This window comes from Nerophis ophidion, linkage group LG01 (genome assembly GCF_033978795.1).
Source record: "Nerophis ophidion isolate RoL-2023_Sa linkage group LG01, RoL_Noph_v1.0, whole genome shotgun sequence".
NCBI lineage: Eukaryota > Metazoa > Chordata > Actinopteri > Syngnathiformes > Syngnathidae > Nerophis > Nerophis ophidion.
Genome location: NC_084611.1, coordinates 35,086,053 through 35,109,482, shown reverse-complemented (window position 1 = coordinate 35,109,482; position 23,430 = coordinate 35,086,053). Strand labels below are relative to the sequence as shown.

General features: G+C 37.5%; 1 protein-coding gene across 4 annotated transcripts; it reads right to left on the bottom strand.

Moving 5' to 3' along the window:
* Nucleotides 1-8,567: 8,567 nt before the first annotated feature.
* Nucleotides 8,568-22,470, bottom strand: LOC133553296 (probable gluconokinase). Of its 4 annotated transcripts, XM_061901335.1 has the most exons (7): nt 22,367-22,404; nt 19,812-19,909; nt 16,259-16,425; nt 13,787-13,817; nt 13,625-13,711; nt 9,594-9,637; nt 8,568-9,217 (listed from the first exon to the last, which is right to left on the bottom strand). In XM_061901335.1, exons 3-7 carry the CDS (start codon nt 16,423-16,425, stop codon nt 8,827-8,829), a joined length of 720 nt encoding a protein of 239 aa, XP_061757319.1. In that variant the 5' UTR covers nt 19,812-19,909; nt 22,367-22,404; the 3' UTR covers nt 8,568-8,826. The 4 variants fall into 4 exon arrangements, with proteins under 4 accessions (XP_061757319.1, XP_061757338.1, XP_061757347.1 ...); XM_061901354.1 differs by lacking the exon at nt 19,812-19,909 and having other exon boundaries at nt 16,259-16,397; nt 22,367-22,470; XM_061901363.1 differs by lacking the exon at nt 16,259-16,425 and having other exon boundaries at nt 22,367-22,428.
* Nucleotides 22,471-23,430: the final 960 nt, after the last annotated feature.

The window sequence follows — 23,430 nt, the reverse complement described above, 5'->3', positions numbered from 1 at the left end:
GCCAACATGTGAGATAAAAAGTGTGTGTAGAAAATTAAAATTCGCCCCCTTTGGTCAACATGTGAAATAACAAGTGTGTGTCAGAAATTTTAATAGCGCCCCCTTTGGCCAACATATGAAATAACAAGGGTGTGTCAGAAATTGAAAAGCGCCCCCTTTAGCCATCATATGATATAACAAGTGTGTCAGAAATTGAAAAGTGCCCCTTTTGGCCAACAAATCAAATAACAAGTGTGTGTCAGAAATTGAAAAGTGCCCCCTTTGGCCAACATATGAAAAAACAAGTATGTGTGAAAATTGAAAATCGCACCCTTTGGCCAACATATAAAATAACAAATGTGTGTAAGAAATTGAAAAGCGCCCCATTTGGCCAACATATGAAATAACAAGTGTGTGTAAGAAATTGAAAAGTGCCCCTTTTGGCCGACATATGAAATCACAAGTGTGTGTAAGAAATTGAAAAGCGCCCCCTTTGGCCAACATATGAAATAACAAGTGTGTGTAAGAAATTTAAAAGCGCCCCCTTTGACCAACATATGAAATAACAAGTGTGTGTCAGACATTGCAAAGCGCCCCCTTTGGCCAACATATGAAATAACAAGTGTGTGTAAAAAATTAAAAAGCGCCCCCTTTGGTCAACATGTGAAATAATAAGTGTGTGTCAGAAATTGAAAAGCGCCCCCTTTGGCCAACATATGAAATAACAAGTGTGTGTAAGAAATTAAAAAGCGCCCCCTTTAGCCAACATATGAAATAACAAGTGTGTCAGAAATTGAAAAGCGCCCCCTTTGGCCAACATATGAAATAAGTGTGTGTAAGAAATTGAAAAGCGCCCCCCTTTTGCCAACATATGAAATAACAAGTGTGTGTCAGAAATTGAAAAGCGCCCCCTTTGGCCAACATATAAAATAACAAGTGTGTGTCAGAAATTGAAAAGCGCCCCCTTTGACCAACATATGAAATAAGTGTGTGTAAAAAATTGAAAAGCGCCCCCTTTGGCCAATATGTGAGATAAAAAGTGTGTGTAAAAAAATTAAAATTCGCCCCCTTAGGTCAACATGTGAAATAACAAGTGTGTGTCAGAAATTTTAATAGCGCCCCCTTTGGCCAACATATGAAATAACAAGTGTGTGTCAGAAATTGAAAAGCGCCCCCTTTGGCCAACATTTGATATACGTGTGTGTAAGAAATTGAAAAGCGCCCCCCTTTGGCCAATAAATGAAATAACAAGTGTGTGTAAAAAATTGAAAAGTGCCCCGTTCGGCCGACATATGAAATAACAAGTGTGTGTAGGAAATTGAAAAGCACCCCCTTTGGCCAACATATGAAATAACAAGTGTGCGTAAGGAGTTGAAAAGTGCCCTCTTTGGGCAACATATGAAATAACAAGTGTGTGTCAGAAATTGAAAAGCGCCCCCCTTTGGCCAACATATGAAAAAACAAGTATGTGTGAAAATTGAAAAGCGCACCCTTTGGCCAACAAATGAAATAACAAGTGTGTGTCACAAATTGAAAAGTGCCCCCTTTGGCCAACATATGAAAAAACAAGTATGTGTGAAAATTCAAAAGCGCACCCTTTGGCCAACATATAAAATAACAAATGTGTGTAAGAAATTGAAAAGCGCCCCATTTGGCCAACATATGAAATAACAAGTGTGTGTAAGAAATTGAAAAGTGCCCCTTTTGGCCGACATATGAAATCACAAGTGTGTGTAAGAAATTGAAAAGTGCCCCCTTTGGCCAACATATGAAATAACAAGTGTGTGTAAGAAATTTAAAAGCGCCCCCTTTGACCAACATATGAAATAACAAGTGTGTGTCAGAAATTGCAAAGCGCCCCCTTTGGCCAACATATGAAATAACAAGTGTGTGTAAGAAATTGAAAAGGGCCCCCTTTGGCCAACATATGAAATAACAAGTGTGTGTAGGAAATTGAAAAGCACCCCCTTTGGCCAACATATGAAATAACAAGTGTGTGTTAGAAGTTGAAAAGTGCGCCCTTTGGGCAACATATGAAATAAGTGTGTGTAAAAAATTGAAAAGCGCCCCCTTTGGCCAACATGTGAGATAAAAAGTGTGTGTAAAAAATTAAAAAGCGCCCCCTTTGGTCATCATGTGAAATAATAAGTGTGTGTCAGAAATTGAAAAGCGCCCCCGTTGGCCAACATATGAAATAACAAGTGTGTGTAAGAAATTAAAAAGTGCCCCTTTAGCCAACATATGAAATAACAAGTGTGTCAGAAATTGAAAAGCGCCCCCTTTGGCCAACATATGAAATAAGTGTGTGTAAGGAATTGAAAAGCGCCCCCTTTGGCTAACATATGAAATAAGTGTGTGTAAGAAATTGAAAAGCGCCCCCATTTTGCCAACATATGAAATAACAAGTGTGTGTAAGAAATTGAAAAGCATCCCCTTTGGCGCCCCCCTTTTGCCAACATATGAAATAACAAGTGTATGTAAGAAATAGAAAAGCATCCCCTTTGGCCAACATATGAAATAACAAGTGTGTGTCAGAAATTGAAAAGCGCCCCCATTGACCAACTTATGAAATAACAAGTATGTGTCAGAAATTGAAAAGCGCCCCCTTTGACCAACTTATGAAATAACAAGTGTGTGTAAGAAATTGATAAGCGCCCCCCTTTGGCCAACATACGAAATAAGTGTGTGTAAAAAAATTGAAAAGCGCCCCCTTTGGCCAACATGTGAAATAAAGAATGTGTGTAAATAATTGAAATTCGCCGCCTTTGTTCAACATGTGAAATAAGTGTGTGTCAGAAATTGAAAAGCGCCCCTTTTGGCCAACATATGAAATAACAAGTGTGTGTCACAAATTGAAAAGCGCCCCCTTCGGCCAACATATGAAATAAGTGTGTGTAAGAAATTGAAAAGCACCCCTTTGGCCAACATATGAAATAAGTGTGTGTAAGAAATTAAAAAGCGCCCCCCTTTTGCCAACATATGAAATAACAAGTGTGTGTAAGAAATTGAAAAGCGTCCCCTTTGGCCAACATATGAAATAACAAGTTTGTGTCAGAATTTGAAAAGCGCCCCCTTTGACCAACTTATGAAGTAAGAAGTGTGTGTAAGAAATTGAAAAGCGCTCCCCTTTGGCCAACATATGAAATAAGTGTGTGTAAAAAAAATTGAAAAGCGCCCCCTTTGGCCAACATGTGAAATAACAAGTGTGTGTAAAAAATTAAAATTCGCCCCCTTTGTTCAACATGTGAAATAACAAATGTGTGTCAGAAATTGAAAAGCGCCCCTTTTTGCCAACATATGAAATAACAAGTGTGTGTCAGAAATTGAAAAGTGCCCCCTGTGGGCAACTTATGAAATAAGTGTGTGTAAGAAATTGAAAAGCGCCCCCCTTTTGCCAACATATGAAATAACAAATGTGTGTCAGAAATTGAAAAGTGCCCCCTTTGACCAACTTATGAAATAACAAGTGTGTGTAAGAAATTTAAAAGCGCCCCCTTTAGCCAACATATTATATAACAAGTGTGTCAGAAATTTAAAAGCGCCCCCTTTGGCCAACATATGAAATAAGTGTGTGTAAGAAATTAAAAAGCGTCCCCTTTTGCCAACATATGAAATAACAAGTTTGTGTAAGAAATTGAAAAGAGTCCCCTTTGGCCAACATATGAAATAACAAGTGTGTGTCAGAAATTGAAAAGCGCCCCCTTTGGCCAACTTATGAAATAACAAGTGTGTGTCAGAAATTGAAAAGCGTCCCCTTTGACCAACTTATGAAATAACAAGTGTGTGTAAGAAAATGAAAAGCGCTCCCCTTTGGCCAACATATGAAATAAGTGTGTGTAAAAAAAATTGAAAAGCGCCCCCTTTGGCCAACATGTGAAATAACAAGTGTGTGTAAAAATTTAAAATTCGACCGCTTTGTTCAACATGTGAAATAACAAGTGTGTGTCAGAAATTGAAAAGCGCCCCTTTTGGCCAACATATGAAATAACAAGTGTGTGTCAGAAATTGAAAAGCGCCCCATTTGGCCAACATATGAAATAAGTGTGTGTAAGAAATTGAAAAGCGCCCCCTTTGGCCAACATATGAAATAACAAGTGTGTGTCAGAAATTGAAAAGCGCCCCCTTTGACCAACTTATGAAATAACAAGTGTGTGTCAGAAATTGAAAAGCGCCCCCCTTTCACCAACTTATGAAATAACAAGTGTGTGTAAGAAATTGAAAAGTGCCCCCCTTTGGCCAACATATGAAATAAGTGTGTAAAAAATTAAAAAGCGCCCCCTTTGGCCAACATGTGAAATAACAAGTGTGTGTAAAAAATTAAAAAGCGGCCCCTTTGGTCAACATGTGAAATAACAAGTGTGTGTCAGAAATTGAAAAGCGCCCCCTTTGGCCAACTTATGAAATAACAAGTGTGTGCAAGGCTCCAGCACCCCTCACAACCCCAAAAGGGACAAGCAGGAGGAATTGGATAGATCGATAGAGACATATGGTCATAACTTGTAAGTAAATAACGAAGATTAAAAAACAATTACAAACAAAAAAATCAAATAAACAAAACTAAAAGCTTATTTAATGGATATTTGCATTATAGTATGTATATATTATTCATGTTGTAAATACAAATCTTTATATATGTAGAAAGGGTGGTCCTAAAGAAGTAGGCCTTTTTCAGAGGTCTCAGACACTTCTAGGGTATCCATCCATCCATTTTTTACCGCTTGTCCCGTTCAGCGTCGCAGGGGTGCGGGAGCTTATCTCAGTGGCATTCGGGTGGAAGGCGGTGTACACCCTGGACAAGTAGCCACTTCATCGCAGGGCCAACACAATATTCAGAATAAGCTTTTAAACAAACACAAAAAACATGCTTAAAGTGCCCATAGGTTTGTCAGCTGTGTGTGATTCATGGTCACATTCATCTGTGTGTCCTAAAACACTAACCACATTAATCAAATGAGATACGAATGCAATACAATCAATTGTGCAACCTACACTAGACTTGAACATAATATAGCTCACAATGCAGGAATCTTTTTTTTTTTAGATGTATTTTTTTTACCGACTACAAAATATATCATATTTTAGATGAAAAATTTAAGTGAAAACAACTTGAAATTGTATCCAATATTCATCTAAAATAAAAATAAAACAATGCAGTATATCATACAAATAACACACCAAAATGAAACAAATAATCACACAATCAAATATTTATTTAAAATGAAAACACCAATAAATATATCACAATATACATCATCTATCTTTATTGCAGACTTTAAGATCCATTAAACATATAAAAACACCATGCAAAACATTAAAAACAAAACACTACATTAAAAAAACAAAAACAACAACAACATGAAGCCCAAATATCAGTTTCTAATTTTTCTAATTTTATGACTTTAAAAGAATCATAAAATTTAAAAGTGAAACCCCCTATGCTATGTATCATATATATATATATATATATATATATATATATATATATATATATATATATATATATATATATATATATATATATATATATATGTCTTGATTGGATTATCCAGGGAATAGTGCTCGATACCGTGGTAGAGCGCAATATGTAGGTGTGGGAAAAATCACAAGACTACTTCATCTCTACAGAACTGTTTCATGAGGGGTTCCCTCAATCATCAGGAGATTTTAATGGAAGCATTCACATACAATGGTTTATATAGGTCACAGAGTGGGTGGGTACAGGCAGGCGTAGGGGTGTGGTGATTGGCTCATGTGTTACCTAGGAGGTGTTTCCGTCTGTGGCGGCATGTTGAAATGATTTCACTGCGCTTGTTGAGAGATGATCGATCTGGATGATGTATAATAAACAGTTTCCCTTTTAAGCATAGGTTGCATATTTTATTACCACTGTTGTAAGGTGTGCTGGATGCAAGAATTTGCCATGTTATTGAATATTCAACATTATTGTCTTTGAGGTTCCAAATGTGTTTGCTGAGTTCTGTAGAATTCCGCAAAGTCTGGTTTCTAAAGGAGGCGTTGTGATTATTCCATCTTGTTTTGAACGCTCCTTCGGTTAATCCTACGTACGTGTCGGATGTGTTAATGTCCTTGCGTGTTACCTTTGCTTGGTAAACGACTGATGTCTGTAAGGACCCTCCGTTGAGAGGGCAATCAGGTTTCTTGCGACAGTTACATTCCTTATTGGTTTCAGAGTCGTTTAGTCTGGGGGTGGGCAGCCCTTTTGCAATTGCTTTGTTGTGGTTTGAAATGATTTGTTGTATGTTATTCATACAGCTGTAGCTGAATTTAATGTTGTTCTTGTTGAATATTTTTCTTAGGGTATTGCCTTTGGGGAAGTGTTTGTCGATCAGAGTGAGGAACTTGCGGCCGATGTTGGTTGAGACGTTTTTGCTGAATGGCGGATTGTACCAGATGATGCTGTTTCGTTTTCTGCTCTTTTTTGGTTGGTTTCCTGGAGCACACCTTACAACAGTGGTAATAAAAGATGCAACCTATGCTTAAAAGAGAAACTGTTTATTATATATCATCCAGATCTATCATCTCTCAACAAGCGCAGTAAATCATTTCAACATGCCGCCACAGACGGAAACACCTCCTAGGTAACACATGACCCAATCACCACACCCTACGCCTGCCTGTACCCACCCACTCTGTGCCCTATATAAACCATTGTATGTGAATGCTTCCATTAAAATCTCCTAATGATTGAGGGAACCCCTCATGAATCAGTTCTGTAAAGATGAAGTAGTCTTGGGATTTTCCCCACACCTACATATATATATATATATATATATATAAGTCGCCATGGATATATATATATATATATATATATATATATATATACAGATAGATAAAGGATCTATATACATCATATATATATAGGATATATATGTATGTATATCCTATATATAGGATATATATGAATATTTATAGGATATATATTGTATATGTACATATATAGGATGAATATATATATATATATATATATATATGATATACAAACCCCGTTTCCATATCAGTTGGGAAATTGTGTTAGATGTAGATATAAACAGAATACTATGATTTGCAAATCATTTTCAACCCATATTCAGTTGAATATGCTACAAAGACAACATATTCGATGTTCAAACTCATAAACATTTTTTTTTGCAAATAATCATTAACTTTAGAATTTGATGCCAGCAAAGAAGTTGGGAAAGGTGGCAATAAATACTGATAAAGTTGAGAAATGCTCATCAAACACTTATTTGGAACATCCCACAGGTGTGCAGGCTAATTGGGAATAGGTGGGTGCCACGATTGGGTATAAAAGCAGCTCCCTTGAAATGCTAAGTAATTCACAAACAAAGATGGGGCGAGGGTCACCAATTTGTAAGCAAATTGTCGAACAGTTTTAGAACATTTCTCAACGAGCTATTGCAAGGAATTTAGGGATTTTACCATCTACGGTCCATAAAATCATCAAAAGGTTCAGAGAATCTGGAGAAATCACTGCACGTAAGCGATGATATTGCGGACCTTTGATCCCTCAAGCGGTACTGCATCAAAAACCGACATCAGTGTGTAAAGAATATCACCACACGGGCTCAGGAACACTTCATAAAACCACTGTCAGTAAGAAAAGGTGATGTAACACAGTGGTGAACATGCCCTTTCCCAACTACTTTGGCACATGTTGCAGCCATGAAACTCTAAGTTAATTATTATTTGCAAAAAAAAAAGTTTGAGTTTGAACATCAAATATCTTGTTTCAACCCATATTCAACTGAATATGGGTTGAAAATGATTTGAAAATCATTGTATTCTGTTTATATTTACATCTACCACAATTTCCCAAATCATATGGAAACGGGGTTTGTATACATACATATATATATATATATATAGGCTATATATATATATTTCACTATACATATATATACAAATATATATAAATATAAATATATGTATATATACGTACCACAATATAATGAATACAGATAACATATCTATTTTAAAAAGGAATGTATCATAAATACATTATACATTTAAATTGTTTTTGTCCCAGCTCGTAAATCCGTTTATCAAATATTTAAATAAAGAAGCAGATTAAATTATTTATGAATATTGTATTTTATAATAATATAACAAATTCAAGCTCTCTATTACTTAGTCTGAATTAAATGTCAACATCCATGGCAAGGGGTAAGTGATTTTTTTTTTAAATATTCTATAAATAGCAACAATTTAAAAATCCTTTCATAAACTGTGAAAATAAATACAACAATGCAGTATTCAGTGTTGACAGCTAGATTTTTTTTGTGGACATGTTCCATAAATATTGATGTTTAATATATTTTTTTTGTGAAGAAATGTTTAGAATGAAGTTGATTAATCCAAATGGATCTCCGTTACAATCCCCAAAGAAGGCACTTTAAGTTGATGATTACTTCTATGTGTAGAAATCTTTATTTATAATTGAATCACTTGTTTATTTTTCAACAAGTTTTTAGTTATTTGTATTTCGTAGTTCAAGAAAGACCACTACAAATGAGCAGTATTTTGCACTGTTATACAATTTAATAAATCAGAAACTGATGACATAGTGCTGTATTTTACTTCTTTATCTCTTTTTTTCAACCAAAAATGCTTTGCTCTGATTAGGGGGTACTTGAATTAAAAAAATGTTCACAGGGGGTACATCACTGAAAAAAGGTTGAGAACTACTGTCCTAATATATTTCATATTGTCGGAGGAGCACATTGTATATAAATGTATAAAAATAATTGTTTCTAATAATGTAGATGAAAGGTAAGGTAACTTCATTCAAACAAAGGGTGTATAAATTTGCTTCATTTTTTATGGCCTCTAAAGTTTTTCCTCGTGTCCTCCGCCCGTGTGGCTGCTGAGGTGCTTCTCCACCTCCATGGCCACGTCAGAGATGCTCTTGCTGCCATCCAGCAGCACCACATTCTTCTCCTGCCCCTCCAAAGGTGGCTCCAAAGCATCAAACTGGGAGCCCAGCAGGTCTGCCTTCATGTAGTGTCCCTTCCTGGCCTCTATCCTTTGTTGCAGGACATGGTAGTCTGCCTGCAGGAAGAGAAAGTAGACGTCTGGGAGAGAGGGGTGAAGGGCATGATGTTCCCGGCCTGGTTCTGAGGAGGATGGGAGGGCTTTGGAGCCATGGAGGAGGATCAGTCTGTAGAGGCGCTTCAAGGCGGAGCACGCCACCAAAGCGTTAGAGTCGGAACGTCTTTCACTGTAATGGAGACCATACACCTTCCTTAAGCTTCAAGGAGCTTCTTTTCCTTTAAAATCAACATTTTGTTAGAGATGCAACCAAACAGATGGGGTGCCTTGTTGAGGGAGGAAAAATATGAGCCAATTTGGAGAAGGGACGTCTTTGATGTGGTATGATTCCATGGCACATTTTCCACTACTTTCACTTTCCTTGCCTCTCTCCCTTCTGCCAGCGGCTTTTCAAGCCCAGTCCCCAAACTGCCGTGATCGGGCTTAGATCTTTTCGTGACAATTTCATGCTTTTTCATCGCTCTGCTGCTCTTCGGCGCCTTCTTTGAATTACTCAACTTGGCCATCAAATATCAGTGTGTGTGTGTACCTTTTAATATTCACACCTTTTTATGGCTTCATGTAGTTGAAGAAGCCAAGGGAATCTATCCTACAAAGTATAAGCAAACACATCACTTATTACGATGACACAACAATAACAAACACATTGCTTATTACGATGACACAACATAATAACAATACTTTAGAGTAGTCAGTGTACAGCTTGTATAGTAGTATTGATATGCCCCAATTTTCATACTATCTGGTTTTCGTTTGTCTGGATTACCAAACAATGTGCACAATATTCTATGGCAGCGTTTCTTAACCACAGGGCTGGGCCCAACAAAAAATATCTCTCTCCCAGCTGTGGTGTGTACGGGCTGCAGAGGCACTCTGTTGTAATGCACTTTTACACCACTTGTCGCAGTAATGACATATATATATATATATGTAAATATATATGCGTATGCATATGTGTATGTAAATGTATATATGTATGTATATGTATATGTATATGTGTGTGTGTATATACAGGTGCTGTTCATATTAGAATATCATGAAAAAGTTGATTTATTTCAGTAATTATATTCAGAACGTGAAACTTACATATTATATCAATTCATTACACACATATTGATATATATGAAATGTTTATTTCTTTAAATTTTGATGATTAGTACTGACAATTACTGAAAATCCCAAATTCAGTATCTCAGAAAATTAGAATATTAGTTACTAGTACCAAAAAATATTTTTTAGAAATGTGGGCCAACTGAAAAGTATGAACATGGAAAGTTTCAGCATGTACGGCAATCAATACTTAATTGCAGCTCCTTTTGCCTGAATTGCTGCAGCAATACGGCGTGGCATGGAGTCCACCAGTCTGTTGCACTCCTCAGGTGTTATGACAGCCGAGGTTGCTTTAATAGTGGCCTTCAGCTCTTCAGCATTGTTGGGTCTGGCATCTCGCATCTTCCGCTTCACAATACCCCATAGGTTTTCTATGGGGTTATGGTCAGGTGAGTTTGTAGGCCAATCAAGAACAGAGATACAATGGTCCTTAAACCAGGTACTGGTAGATTTGGCACTGTGTGCAGGTGCCAAATCATGTTGGAAAATTAAATCTTCACCTCCATAAAATTGGTCCGCGGCAGGCAGCATAAAGTGTTCTAAAACTTCCTGGTAGATTGCTGCATTGACCCTAGACCTCAGGAAACACAGTGGACCAACACCAGCAGATGATTGTGGAAATTTGACACTGGACTTCAGGTAACGTGGATTCTGTGCCTCTCCTGTCTTCCTCCAGACTCTGGGACCTTGATTTCCAAAGGAGATACAAAATTTACTTTCATCTGAAAACATAACTTTGGACCACTCAGCAGCAGTCCAGTCCTTTTTGTCTTGAGCCCAGGCGAGACGCTTTTGACGTTGTCTCTTGTTCAAGAGTGGCTTTACACAAGGAATGCGACAGCTGAAGCCCATATCTTGCATACGTCGGTGCGTGGTGGTTCTTGAAGCACTGACTCCAGCGGCAGTCCACTCTTTGTGGATCTCCCCCACATTTTTTAATCGGTTTTGTTTGACAATCCTCTCCAGGGCGGGGTTATCCCTCTTGCTTGTACACTTTTTTCTACCACATCTTTGTCTTCCCTTCGCCTCTCTATTAATGTGCTTGGACACAGAGCTCTGGGAACATCCAACCTCTTTGGCAATGACCTTTTGTGTCTTGCCCTCCTTCTTTAAAGTATCAATGGTCATCCTTTGGACAATTGTAAAGTCAGCAGTCTTCCCCATGATTGTGTGTCATACATATTCAAAACGAGAGACCATGTAAAGGCTTTTCCAGGTGTTTTGAGTTAGTTAGCTAATTAAAGTGTGGCACCAGGTGTCTTCAATATCTGACCTTTCCACCATATTCTAATTTTCTGAGATGTTGAATTTAGGGTTTTCATTGGTTGTCAGCTATAATCATCTCCTTTTTGGTAAAAAACACTTGAAATGTATCAGTCTGTTTGGAATGAATGTATACATTCTACAAGTTTGACTTTCTAAATGGAATTAATGAAATAAATCAACTTTTTCATGATATTCTAATAATATGACCAGCACCTGTATCTATATATATATATATGTATACACAAACCCCGTTTCCATATGAGTTGGGAAATTATATTAGATGTAAATATAAACGGAATACAATGATTTGCAAATCCTTTTCAACCCATATTCAATTGAATGCGCTACAAAGACAAGATATTTGATGTTCAAACTCAAACTTTATTTTTTTATTTTTTTTGCAAATAATAATTAACTTTAGAATTTCATGGCTGCAACACATTCCAAAGTAGTCGGGAAAGGGCATGTTCACCAATGTGCAACATCACCTTTTCCTTTAACAACACTCAATAAATGTTTGGGAACTGAGGAAACTAATTATTGAAGCTTTGAAAGTAGAATTTGTTCCCATTCTTGTTTTATGTAGAGCTTCAGTCGTTCAACAGTCCGGGGTCTCCGCTGTCGTATTGTGCGCTTCATAATGCGCCACACATTTTTGATGGGAGACAGGTCTGGACTGCAGGCGGGCCAGGAAAGTACCCGCACTCTTTTTTTACAAAACTACGCTGTTGTAACACGTGCTGAATGTGGCTTGGCATTGTCTTGCTGAAATAAGCAGGGGCGTCCGTGAAAAAGACGGCGCTTAGATGGCAGCATATGTTGTTCCAAAACCTGTATGTACCTTTCAGCTCTAATGGTGCCTTCACAGATGTGTAAGTTAACCATGCCTTGGGCACTAATGCACCCCCTTACCATCACAGATTCTGGCTTTTGAACTTTGCATCAATAACAGTCTGGGTGGTTCGCTTCCTCTTTGGTACGGATGACACGATGTCGAATATTTCCAAAAAAAATTTGAAATGTGGACTTGTCAGACCACATAACACTTTTCCACTTTGCATCAGTCCATCTTAGATGATCTCGCGCCCGGAGAAGCGGGCGGCTTTTCTGGATGTTGTTGATAAATGGCTTTGGCTTTGCATAGTAGAGCTTTAACTTGCACTTACAGATGTAGCGACAAACTGTATTTAGTTTTCTGGTGTGGTTTTCTGAAGAGTTCCTGAGCCCATGTGGTGATATCCTTTAGAGATTGATGTCGGTTTTTGAATACAGTGCCGTCTGAGGGACCGAAGGTAACTGTCATTCAATGTTGGTTTCCGGCCATGCTGCTTACGTGGAGTGATTTCTCCAGATTCTTTGAACCTTTTGATAATATTATGAACCGTAGATGTTGAAATGCCTAAATTTCTTGCAATTGCACTTTGAGAAACGTTGTTCTTAAACTGTTTGACTATTTGCTCACGCAGTTGTGGACAAAGGGGTGTACCTCGCCCCATCTTTTCTTGTGAAAGACTGAGCATTTTTTGGGAAGCTGTTTTAAGTGTTTGATGAGCATTCCTCAACTTTATCAGTATTTATTGCCACCTTTCCCAACTTCTTTGTCACGTGTTGCTGGCATCAAATTCTAAAATTAATGATTATTTCCCCCCAAAAAATGTTTATCAGTTTGAACATCAAATATGTTGTCTTTGTAGCATACTCAACTGAATATGGGTTGAAAAGGATTTGCAAATCATTGTATTCCGTTTATATTTACATCTAACACAATCTCCCAACTCATAAGAATGCATTGGATGCTGTTAAAAAATGAGCTGCCGGCCACACTTTGGACACCCTTGGTTTACAACAACCAAATGCACTGCTGTATAATACAATTCAATATACATAACAAGGCACATAGACTTGTACTGAACATAAATGGAAACGCCCTTGCATGCAGGCTTTAAAGCAGGCTCACCTTGTTGTGATACTAACATGAACATTACAGTCATAACTTGGCAGATCATTCACATCACAGGCTGCCAACTCAAGAAAAAATGTGCCAGAACCGCACAGTACTGGTTCAAAGTTAATTTGGAGCGTGGTGCTCCATGTCTGGCAGGAGCTTAGAAGCGGCAGCCAAGACGTTTTTGCTAAAGCGCTGGTAAATGGGGCTGAAAAAGCATCAAAACCCAGGCAAATCCCGGAGACCTGAACTGACCTGATCTGTGAGGGCTTCTCCTCGTGCCATCTTGGCCACATTCTCCTCCGGGTGGAAGCGGTCGCCTTCATGGAAAGGCCAACCAAGCTGTAACGACATGCGCACAGAGTCAGGTGTTGATGTACTCGAACATCAGCAAGAGTGAAGGAATTATTAAGTCACCTTTTCCGATAGGAAGGCTCCTAAAGAGCTTCTGCATGAAGAAAACAGACACAATCGTTATCATCTCATCCAGATACATCACATTTGTAGACATTACAGCCTCATTTAACACAAAATCTATGAAATTTGGGTCACATACATTTTTGGCCATGTTTTGCCAAGTGCTTTATTTTTATTCTTGCATGGCAGCTCCCGCCATCAGTTTGTGAATGTGTGTGTGAATGGGTGAATGTGGAAATAGTGTCAAAGCGCTTTGAGTTCCTTAAAAAAAAAAGGTAGAAAAGCGCTATATACAAAACCCGTTTCCAATTGAGTTGGGAAATTGTGTTAGAGGTAAATAAACAGAATACATTGATTTGCAAATCCTTTTCAACCCATATTCAATTGAATGCACGACAAAGAAAAGATATTTGATGTTCAAACCCATAAACATTATTTTTTTTTTTGCAAATAATAATTAACTTAGAATTTCATGGCTGCAACACGTGCTAAAGTAGTTGGGAAAGGGCATGTTCACCACTGTGTTACATCACCTTTTCTTTTAACAACACTCAATAAAGTTTGGGAACTGAGGAAACTAATTGTTGAAGCTTTGAAAGTGGAATTCTTTTCAATTCTTGTTTTATGTAGAGCTTGTTTTATGTAGAGCTTCAGTCGTTCAACAGTCTCCACTGTCGTATTTTACGCTTAATAATGCCCGACACATTTTCGATGGGAGACAGGTCTGGACTGCAGGGGGGCCAGGAAAGTACCCGCACTCTTTTTTTACGAAGCCACACTGTTGTAACACGTGCTGAATGTGGCTTGGCATTGTCTGCTGAAATAAGCAGGGGCGTCCATGAAAAAGACGGCGCTTAGATGGCCGCATATGTTGTGATATCCTTTAGAGATAGATTGTCGGTTTTTGATACAGTGCCGTCTGAGGGATCGGAGGTCGTGGTCATTCAATGTTGGTTTCCAACTGTGCTGCTTACGTGGAGTGATTTCTCCAGATTGTCTGAACCTTTTGATGATACTATGGACCGTAGATGTTGAAATCCATAAATTTCTTGCAATTGCGCTTTGAGAAACGTTGTTCTTAAACTGTTTGACTATTTGCTCACGCAGTTGTAGACAAAGAGGTGTACCTCGCCCCATCCTTTTCTTGTGAAAGACTGAGCATTTTTTGGGAAGCTGTTTTTATACCCAATCATGGCACCCACCTGTTCCCAATTAGCCTGCACACCTCTGGGATGTTCCAAATAAGTGTCAACTTTATCAGTATTTATTGCCACATTTCCCAACTTCTTGGTCACGTGTTGCTAGCATGAAATTCTAAAGTTAATGATTATTTGCAACAACAAAAAAATGTTTATCAGTTTGAACATCAAATATTTTGTCTTTGTAGCATATTCAACTGAATATGGGTTGAAAATGATTTGCAAATCATTGTATTCCGTTTATATTTACATCTAACACAATTTCCCAACTCATATTGAAACGGGGTTTGTAAGTACAACCCCAACTCCATTTTGTTAGTTAAAACTGAGTAAACAGTTAAAACATAAGAGGTTGACTTCTTTTTACGTTTGTTTAGAAAGTGAACTTAACATGGCCTATGTCGGGGGTCAGCAACTTGTAGATCTAGAGCCGCATGCAGCTCTGTAGCGCCGCTCTAGTGGCTCCCTGGAGCTTTTCCCCAAAATGTATGAAAATACAAATAGGAAAAATATAATTTTGTTTTAATAGGGTTTTTGTAGGAGGACAACATGACACAAACCTCCCTATTTATTAGAAATCCCGCTGTTTATATTAACATGATTCTCTGATGAGAGTATTTGACAAGCACGATCTACTAATAAAAAAGTTTCAATCAATCGCTGTTTTGCCCTCATAATTTTAAACTCACCGTAGTTTGTTTACATGTATAACTTTCTTCAACAATGCCAGGGAAAGACATATTTTATGCGACTCCTTCTCTGTCTCATTTGGTCAACCAAACATTTTATGCTGTGTGAATGCACAAAGGTAAACTTTGTTGAAGTTACTGACTTGTGTGTAGTGCTTATCAAGCATATTTGGTCAGTGCATGACTGCAAGCTAACCGATGCTAACATGCTATTGAGGCTAACTTTATGTACGTATTGCATATGCCTTGTTTGTAGCTATATTTGAGCTGATCTAATTTTCTATGTCCTCTGTGTATTTATTTTATATCTGCATTTCCCATGACACATTATCTGTATGTAATATTGGCTGCATTTCTGATAGTGGTTTGTGTGCCATGTTGTTCCAGATCACAGCAAACGTTACCCAGCTTGCATAGATTGTTATAAATCCATTTGAAGAAGACAGCCTGCTGTTTCCTAGTTAAAATATGTCATAGTTGTATAGTATGTTAAAGTATGTTAGTTAAAATCTGCTTACTGTGTTATTAGTGTTTTAGTGACATTATATGGTTGCACCTGTACAAGCTGAAGGTCGGCCACGTACCTTTCTTCAGCACCAGTCGATGGGTGGTGGCGATGCCCATCTCTGCCCTTCGCAAGGGACCCTCTTCGAAACACGATCATTCGAAATGATCGCTGCATTTGTGTGTGTGGTCCAATCCAACCGTGTTTGCTTGACCGGTCTGTTCCACAGGAAAGCTTCACCGTCATCTTTCGGGAATATAAACAATGAAACACCGGCTGTGTTTGTGTTGCTAAAGGGGGCCGCAATACACCGCTTCCCACCTACAGCTTTCTTCTTTGACGTCTCCATTATTCATTGAACAAATTGCAAAAGATTCAGCAACACAGATGTCCAGAATACTGTGGAATTATGCGATGAAAGCAGACAATTTATAGCTGGATCGGTGCTGGGACAAAATGTCCTCTAAAGTGCATGATGTCACGCGCATGCGTCATCATACCGCAACGTTTCAGCAGTATAGTTCAGCTTAAAATTGCAATTTAGTAAACTAACCCGGCTGTATTGGCATGTGTTGCAATGTTAAGATTTCATCATTGATATATAAACTATTAGACTGCGTGGTCAGTAGTAGTGGGTTTCAGTAGGCCTTTAAATTATGTTAGTTAATGTATGTTAGCTAAAATATGTTAGTTCAAGTTTGCTAGTTAAAATATGTTAAAGTTTTATGGTATGTTAAAGTATTTTACTTAAAGTATGTTAGTTCAAGTTTGCTAGTTAAAATATGTCATAGTGGTATAGTGTTTGTCAAAGTATGTTAGTTAAATATGTTAATCCAAGTTTGCTAGTTAAAATATGGCAGTTATATTAAGCCAGTAATTATAGGAGTTATCTCACTCCCTGAGGAACCTGCGTTTTACTAATGTTTTCCAATGTTGTAAAAAATGGGTAGAATTATATTACATTTCAACATTTCTTGTCAATGAAGATTTGTGTCAGCCTGCGAAACATAATCATTTTGATAGTAGGCTAATATAGCTAATATAGACAGTTACATCATGTTTGACTTAATTATATAGAATTATATAGAAGGCATTTATTTTTTGCGGCCCCAGACAAATTTTATTTTTTTATTTTTGGTCCAGTATGCCTCTTTCAACATTTTGGGTTGCCGACCCCCGGCCTATGTAAATAAAGGTTTTCCAATGGGCAGTTTGACCATGGAACAGAATATTATTTTCCATATGGGGACAAACAAATCATGTCTTCAACCTTAACGTTCCAGTTTTGACTGGTGAGTGGCGTTTTGTTATTACGTAATTGTAGTTGGACAAACTTGTACAGTACAGGCCAAAAGATTGGACACACTCTCATTCAATGTGTTTTTCTTTATTTTCATGACTATTTACATGGTATATTGTCAGTGGAGGCATCAAAACTATGAATGAACACATGTTGAGTTATGTACTTAACAAAAAAGGTGAAATAACTGAAAACATGTTTTATATTCTAGTTTCTTCAAAATAGCTACCCTTTGCTTTGATTACTGTTTTGCACACTCTTGGCATTCTCTCAATGAGCTTCAAGAGGTAGTCACCTGAAATGGTTTTCACTTCACAGGTGTGCCTTATCAGGGTTGATTAGTGGAATTTCTTCCTTTATCAATTGGGTTGGGACCATCAGTTGTGTTGGGAATGAGAAGGTGTGTCCAAACTTTTATACATTTTTATATATTCTTGCTTAAATAATAACACCAAATCAATAACACATAATTGCTAAAGATTGAATCACAATTTACAAATATTACATTGTCCAGTCAATAATTAATCTGTGACATATAAACCTGAATTAATTTGATTGAACAGACTTGTGAATTTATGTATTGGTTGAATGACCTATCAGGCTGTAGTGGGCGGGATCAATGAAGTGCAGGGTACGCTCCTTTGCGAAACAATAAAATAATTAGGGATGTCCGATAATATCAGACTGCCGGTATTATCTGCCGATAAATTCTTTAAAACGTAATATTTGAAATTTTGGTATCCGTTTCAAAATTATCGGTAAAAGTAAAATGTATGACTTTTTAAAATGCCGCCTTGTACATGGACGTAGGGAGAAGTACATAGCGCCGATATACCTTAAAGGCACTGCCTTTTTCGTGCTGGCCCAGTCACATAATATCTACGTTTTTTCACACACACAAGTGAATGCAACGCATACTTGGTTAACAGCCATGCAGGTCACACCGAGGGTGGCCGTATAAACAACTTTAACACTGTTACAAATATGCGCCACACTGTGAACCCACACCAAAAATTTCAGAAGAACATCCGCACCGTAACACAACATAAACACAACAGAACTAATACCCAGAACACCGTGCGGCACTAACTCTTACGGGACGCTACAATATACACCTCTCACCTCAACCTCCTCGTGCTCTCTCAAGGAGAACATGTCCAAAATTCCAATTTGCTGTTTTGAGGCATGTTAAAAAAAAAAACGCACTTTGTGACTTCAATAATAAATATGGCAGTGCCATGTTGGCATTTTTTTTTTCCATAACTTGAGTTGATTTATTTTGGAAAACTTTGTTACATTGTTTGATGCATCCAGCGGTGCATCATAACAAAATTAGGCATAATAATGTGTGGAATCCACGACTGTATATATCGGTATCGGTTGATATAGGAATCGGTAATTAAGAGTTGGACAGTATCGGAATATCGGCAAAAAAACATTATCGGACATCTCTAAAAATAATCAATAAACGTGAAATTATGTCCATCCATCCATTTTCTCCCGCTTGTCCCTTTTGGGGTCGCGGAGCGTCGCTGGAACCTATCTCAGCAGCATTCGGGCAGAAGTCTGTGTACACCCTGGACAAGTTGCCACCTCATCGCAGGGCCAACACATACATACATAGGTGGCGACTTGTCCAGGGTGTACCCCGCCTTCCGCCCGATTGTAGCTGAGATAGGCGCCGGCGCCCCCCGCGACCCCGAAAGGGAATAAGCGGTAGAAAATGGATGGATGGATGGATATATATATATATATATATATATAATGTCTTTTTTAATAAATTTTCTACCGCTTGTTACTCTCGGTAACAAAATTTGTTTCATATTTCAGTTTCTTCAAAATAGTCACCCTTTGCTCTGATCACTTTTTCGCACACTCTTGGCATTCTCTCGATGAGCTTCAAGAGGTAGTCACCTGAAAGGTGTGTTTGAAGCTTATCGAAAGAATGCCAAGAGTGTGCAAAACAGTAATCAGAACAAAGGGTGGCTATATTGAAGAAAGCAGAACATAAAACATGTTTTCAGTTATTTCACCTTTTTTTTGTGTGAAGTATATAACTCCACATGTGTTCATTCATAGTTTTGATGCCTTCAATGACCATTTACAATGTAAACAGTCATGAAAATAAAGAAAACGCATTGAATGAGGAGGTGTGTCCCACCTTTTGGCCTGTACTGCATGTTTATAGCAAACTTTATTCCGTGTTGCTAAATGTAAAGTAGTGATGGACCCTTTGTTTACACACTTGACTTCTACAATGGACACAATGATGCAAGTATTGGATTAAAAGTAGGACAGATGTTTAACACACATTTGATCAATAATCACATACTTCCCACAGCCCGACACGCCCATGATGATGTAGATCATCTTGCTGTGGATGTGCACACGGCTGCAGCCTGCAGGTGCTTTTTTGTTTTTGTTTTTATTCTGAGGAGACATTCACTTGTTATGCCATCAATAATACACTCATCAGACACAACATTAGGAACAACAATACAAGAGCTGGTTGAAAAAAAAAAGTTTTTAGTTTTAATTAGTATTCTTTACCGTTGTGGAGGTTGCCAAATGATCTTAGTTGTGTGAATGCTCCAAAGCATTGATTGATTTATTGATTGGATTGAAACTTGTATTAGTAGATTGCACAGTACAGTACATATTACGTACAATTGACCACTAAATGGTAACACCCGAATACGTTTTTCAACTTGTTTAAGTCAGGATCCATGTTAATCAATTCATGGTAAGCATTCACACATATGGTTTTGTACACCAAAATTCATCTATTTATTCTTCGACTTCTTCTTCTCCAGATTTTGGCGCGCTCTACCTTCCACATTTTTCATCCGATTCAAACCGTTCCAACTTCAAACTGTTCAGCCAGTTCGGGAATTTCGGATTTTCCCTTGGCAAATTCCAAAAATTCCCAGATTTCCATGTTTTCATGGACATTTTTCATACTTCCACCATTTCCAAATTTTTCAACCGTTTCAAACCATTCCACCTTCAATACATTGCACCATCCTGGAAATTCAAACAACCCTTTTTCCAAGTTCAAAAAAGTTCCAGGATTTTCCAGAATTCCTGGTTTTCCAAAGCTCTATTTTTCACCCATTTTTATAGCGACGACTCCTTCCACATTTTTCAACACATTTCAACCGTTCCACCGTCAAAACATTCCTCTTAATCAGGACAAAAAAGGAAGTTGTTTTTTTTTTTAACTGGAAAAAAATCCCAGTTTTCCAGAAAATTTCAGAATACCATTTCTCAATTCAACATTTTACTATTTCAACATTTCTCAGCCGATTTGAAAAATTCTAAAACAAACCATTTCAACTAGCGATGTCCGATAATTGTTTTTATTTCCGATATTCTGATATTGTCCAACTCTTAATTACCGATTCCGATATCAACCGATACTGATACATACAGTCGTGGAATTAACACATTAATATGCCTAATTTTGTTGTGATGCCCCGCTGTATGCATCAAACAATGTAACAAGGTTTTCCAAAATAAATCAACTCAAGTTATGGAAAGAAAGGCCTACATGGAACTGCCATATTTATTATTGAAGTCACAAAGTGCATTATTTTTTATAACATCCCTCAAAACAGCAGCTTTGAATTTGGGACATGCTTTCCCTGAGGGAGCATGAGGAGGTGGAGGTGGGCGGGGTTGAGGTGAGGAGGGGGTAGGGGGGTGTATATTGTAGCGAAGTTAGTGCTGCAAGGGTTTCTGGGTATTTGTTCTGTTGTGTTACGGTGCGGATGTCCTCCCGAAATGTGTTTGTCATTCTTGTTTGGTGTGGGTTCACAGTGTGGTGCATATTTGTAACAGTGTTAAAGTTGTTTATACGGCCACCCTCGGTGTGACCTGCATGGCTGTTAACCAAGTATGCGTTGCATTCACTTGTGTGTGTGAAAAACCGTAGATATTATGTGACTGTGCCAGCACGCAAAGGCAATGCCTTTAAGGTCTATTGGTGCTCTGTACGTCTCTCTACGTACGTGTACACAGTGGCGTTTTAAAAAGTCATAAATTTTAGTTTTTGATACCGATAATTTCCGATATTACATTTTAAAGCCTTTATCTGCAGTCCGATATTATCGGACATCTCTAATTTCAAGTTATTCAAGTTTGTTTTTTCTATACCATTTTAAAAAGAATTCCTGCTTTTCCCAAAATGTTTGGTAATTCACATTTTAATCAATGGGAGATTCTTTAAAGTTCCACAACTCCCACATTTTCTCATCCGATTCAAACTGTTCCAACTTCAAAACATTCAGCCTGTTTGGGAAATTGTGCACTCTACTTCAACAATTCTAAAAAAAGTTCCAGGATTTCCCATAATTCCTTTTTATTTATTTATTTTTTTCATTTTCCCCATTCAAATAAATTGTCTATTTTTCAAACTTCCACAATTTCCACATTTTTCAACCTATTTAAGCCATTGCAACACATTCCACTCATCCTGGACATTCAGACTAACACTTTCCCAAGTTCCAAACTAAATTCCAGTTTTCCTGGAAATTCTAAGTCTTCAACATTCAAACTATTTTTGCATTCTTACTACATTCTGTCAGCATTTCAGTTCAACTTCAGCATTGGAGCATTCACACGCATTTCCTTCAAGGATTGCCTCTTCCAGTTGGATATCAACTTCAGATGCAGCTCTTATATTTGGATTGTGCAGGTGTACCTAATGTTGTGGCCATCATAACAGTGCGTTAGCTTTTAGCTAAGTCAAACAAAGCAAAGAAGGGCCATAAAACCTGAAATATAAGTACCGTAAAACGCCTCAGTATTCGAAAAAATAGCCTTTAGCGTGATGTCTGGGGTGTATATTTACCGCGAAACATACATGTAACATACGAGAGTACAAACCTGCAACCTTTGGCGACGAGAAGCTTGTAGGACGCCGGTGCTGATGACGTCACGACGTACGAACGACGTCAGGACGTAACTACGAGGTCGTCATGGCGCTCAATTAAAGGGACATTGGCCGCAATCTTTTGACGTCATCATTGTTTAAAAAAATACAGACAGTAATCCGAATATTAAATCTTAATATCCATCCATTTCTACCGCTTGTCCCTTAGACAACATTCGCTAATATATATTTTTTTTATATCTGATCTTTCAACACAATGTGTTTTACTTGTATCATTATATTATATTACATCATATTCCTTTAATACCATTTCTGAAATAAAAAATTTTAACGTATGTCATGTGTGCAGTTAGTATTCCCATTCTATTTTTCGGTTCTCTATCAGGAAATATTAAATGTGAATTAATTTTCCTTTTCTTTGAAAAATATGAGCATCATTCATGTAATGTCATGTTTCTCTCCTGACATTGTCATTTTTACATTGTGACTTCGGGGGAAAAAAATCTAATAAATGTAATTATTTATTCTAGAAAAGAAATACATTAGCGTTATTCTCGTAATATGTGTTTGTCCTGACGGTATTATTTTGACATTGTGACTTAGTATAATGATAATTAATCATAAATATTTAATTTCATTATTAAAATAATATAATAACTATATAATATTTAAAATAATAGCACTTTTTGTGAATAAAAACAGTATTTTTGTAGGCTGATATAAATTTATTTTTACTATTCTAACATTGAGCATTTTAAAACGTATTAAATATATAGGCATCCATCCATTTCCTACCGCTTGTCCTTCTCGGAGTCGCGGGGTGTGCTGGAGCCTATCTCAGCCGCATTTGGGCGAATCGGGCTTGTCTATGCATGGTGCAATCGTGTGTGCGCAATATATATTGTTGGTTAATTATTACACTATTTTGTGTTTTTATTGTTTCACTTTTGTAGCTGTTTGTATAAATGGCACGGCTGGAGTGGCAGCGGGTTGCATCTGCTCTGCTCTTTTTGATGTCTTTAATGTCCTTTGTTTTCTTTGATGTTTTGTCTCTTAC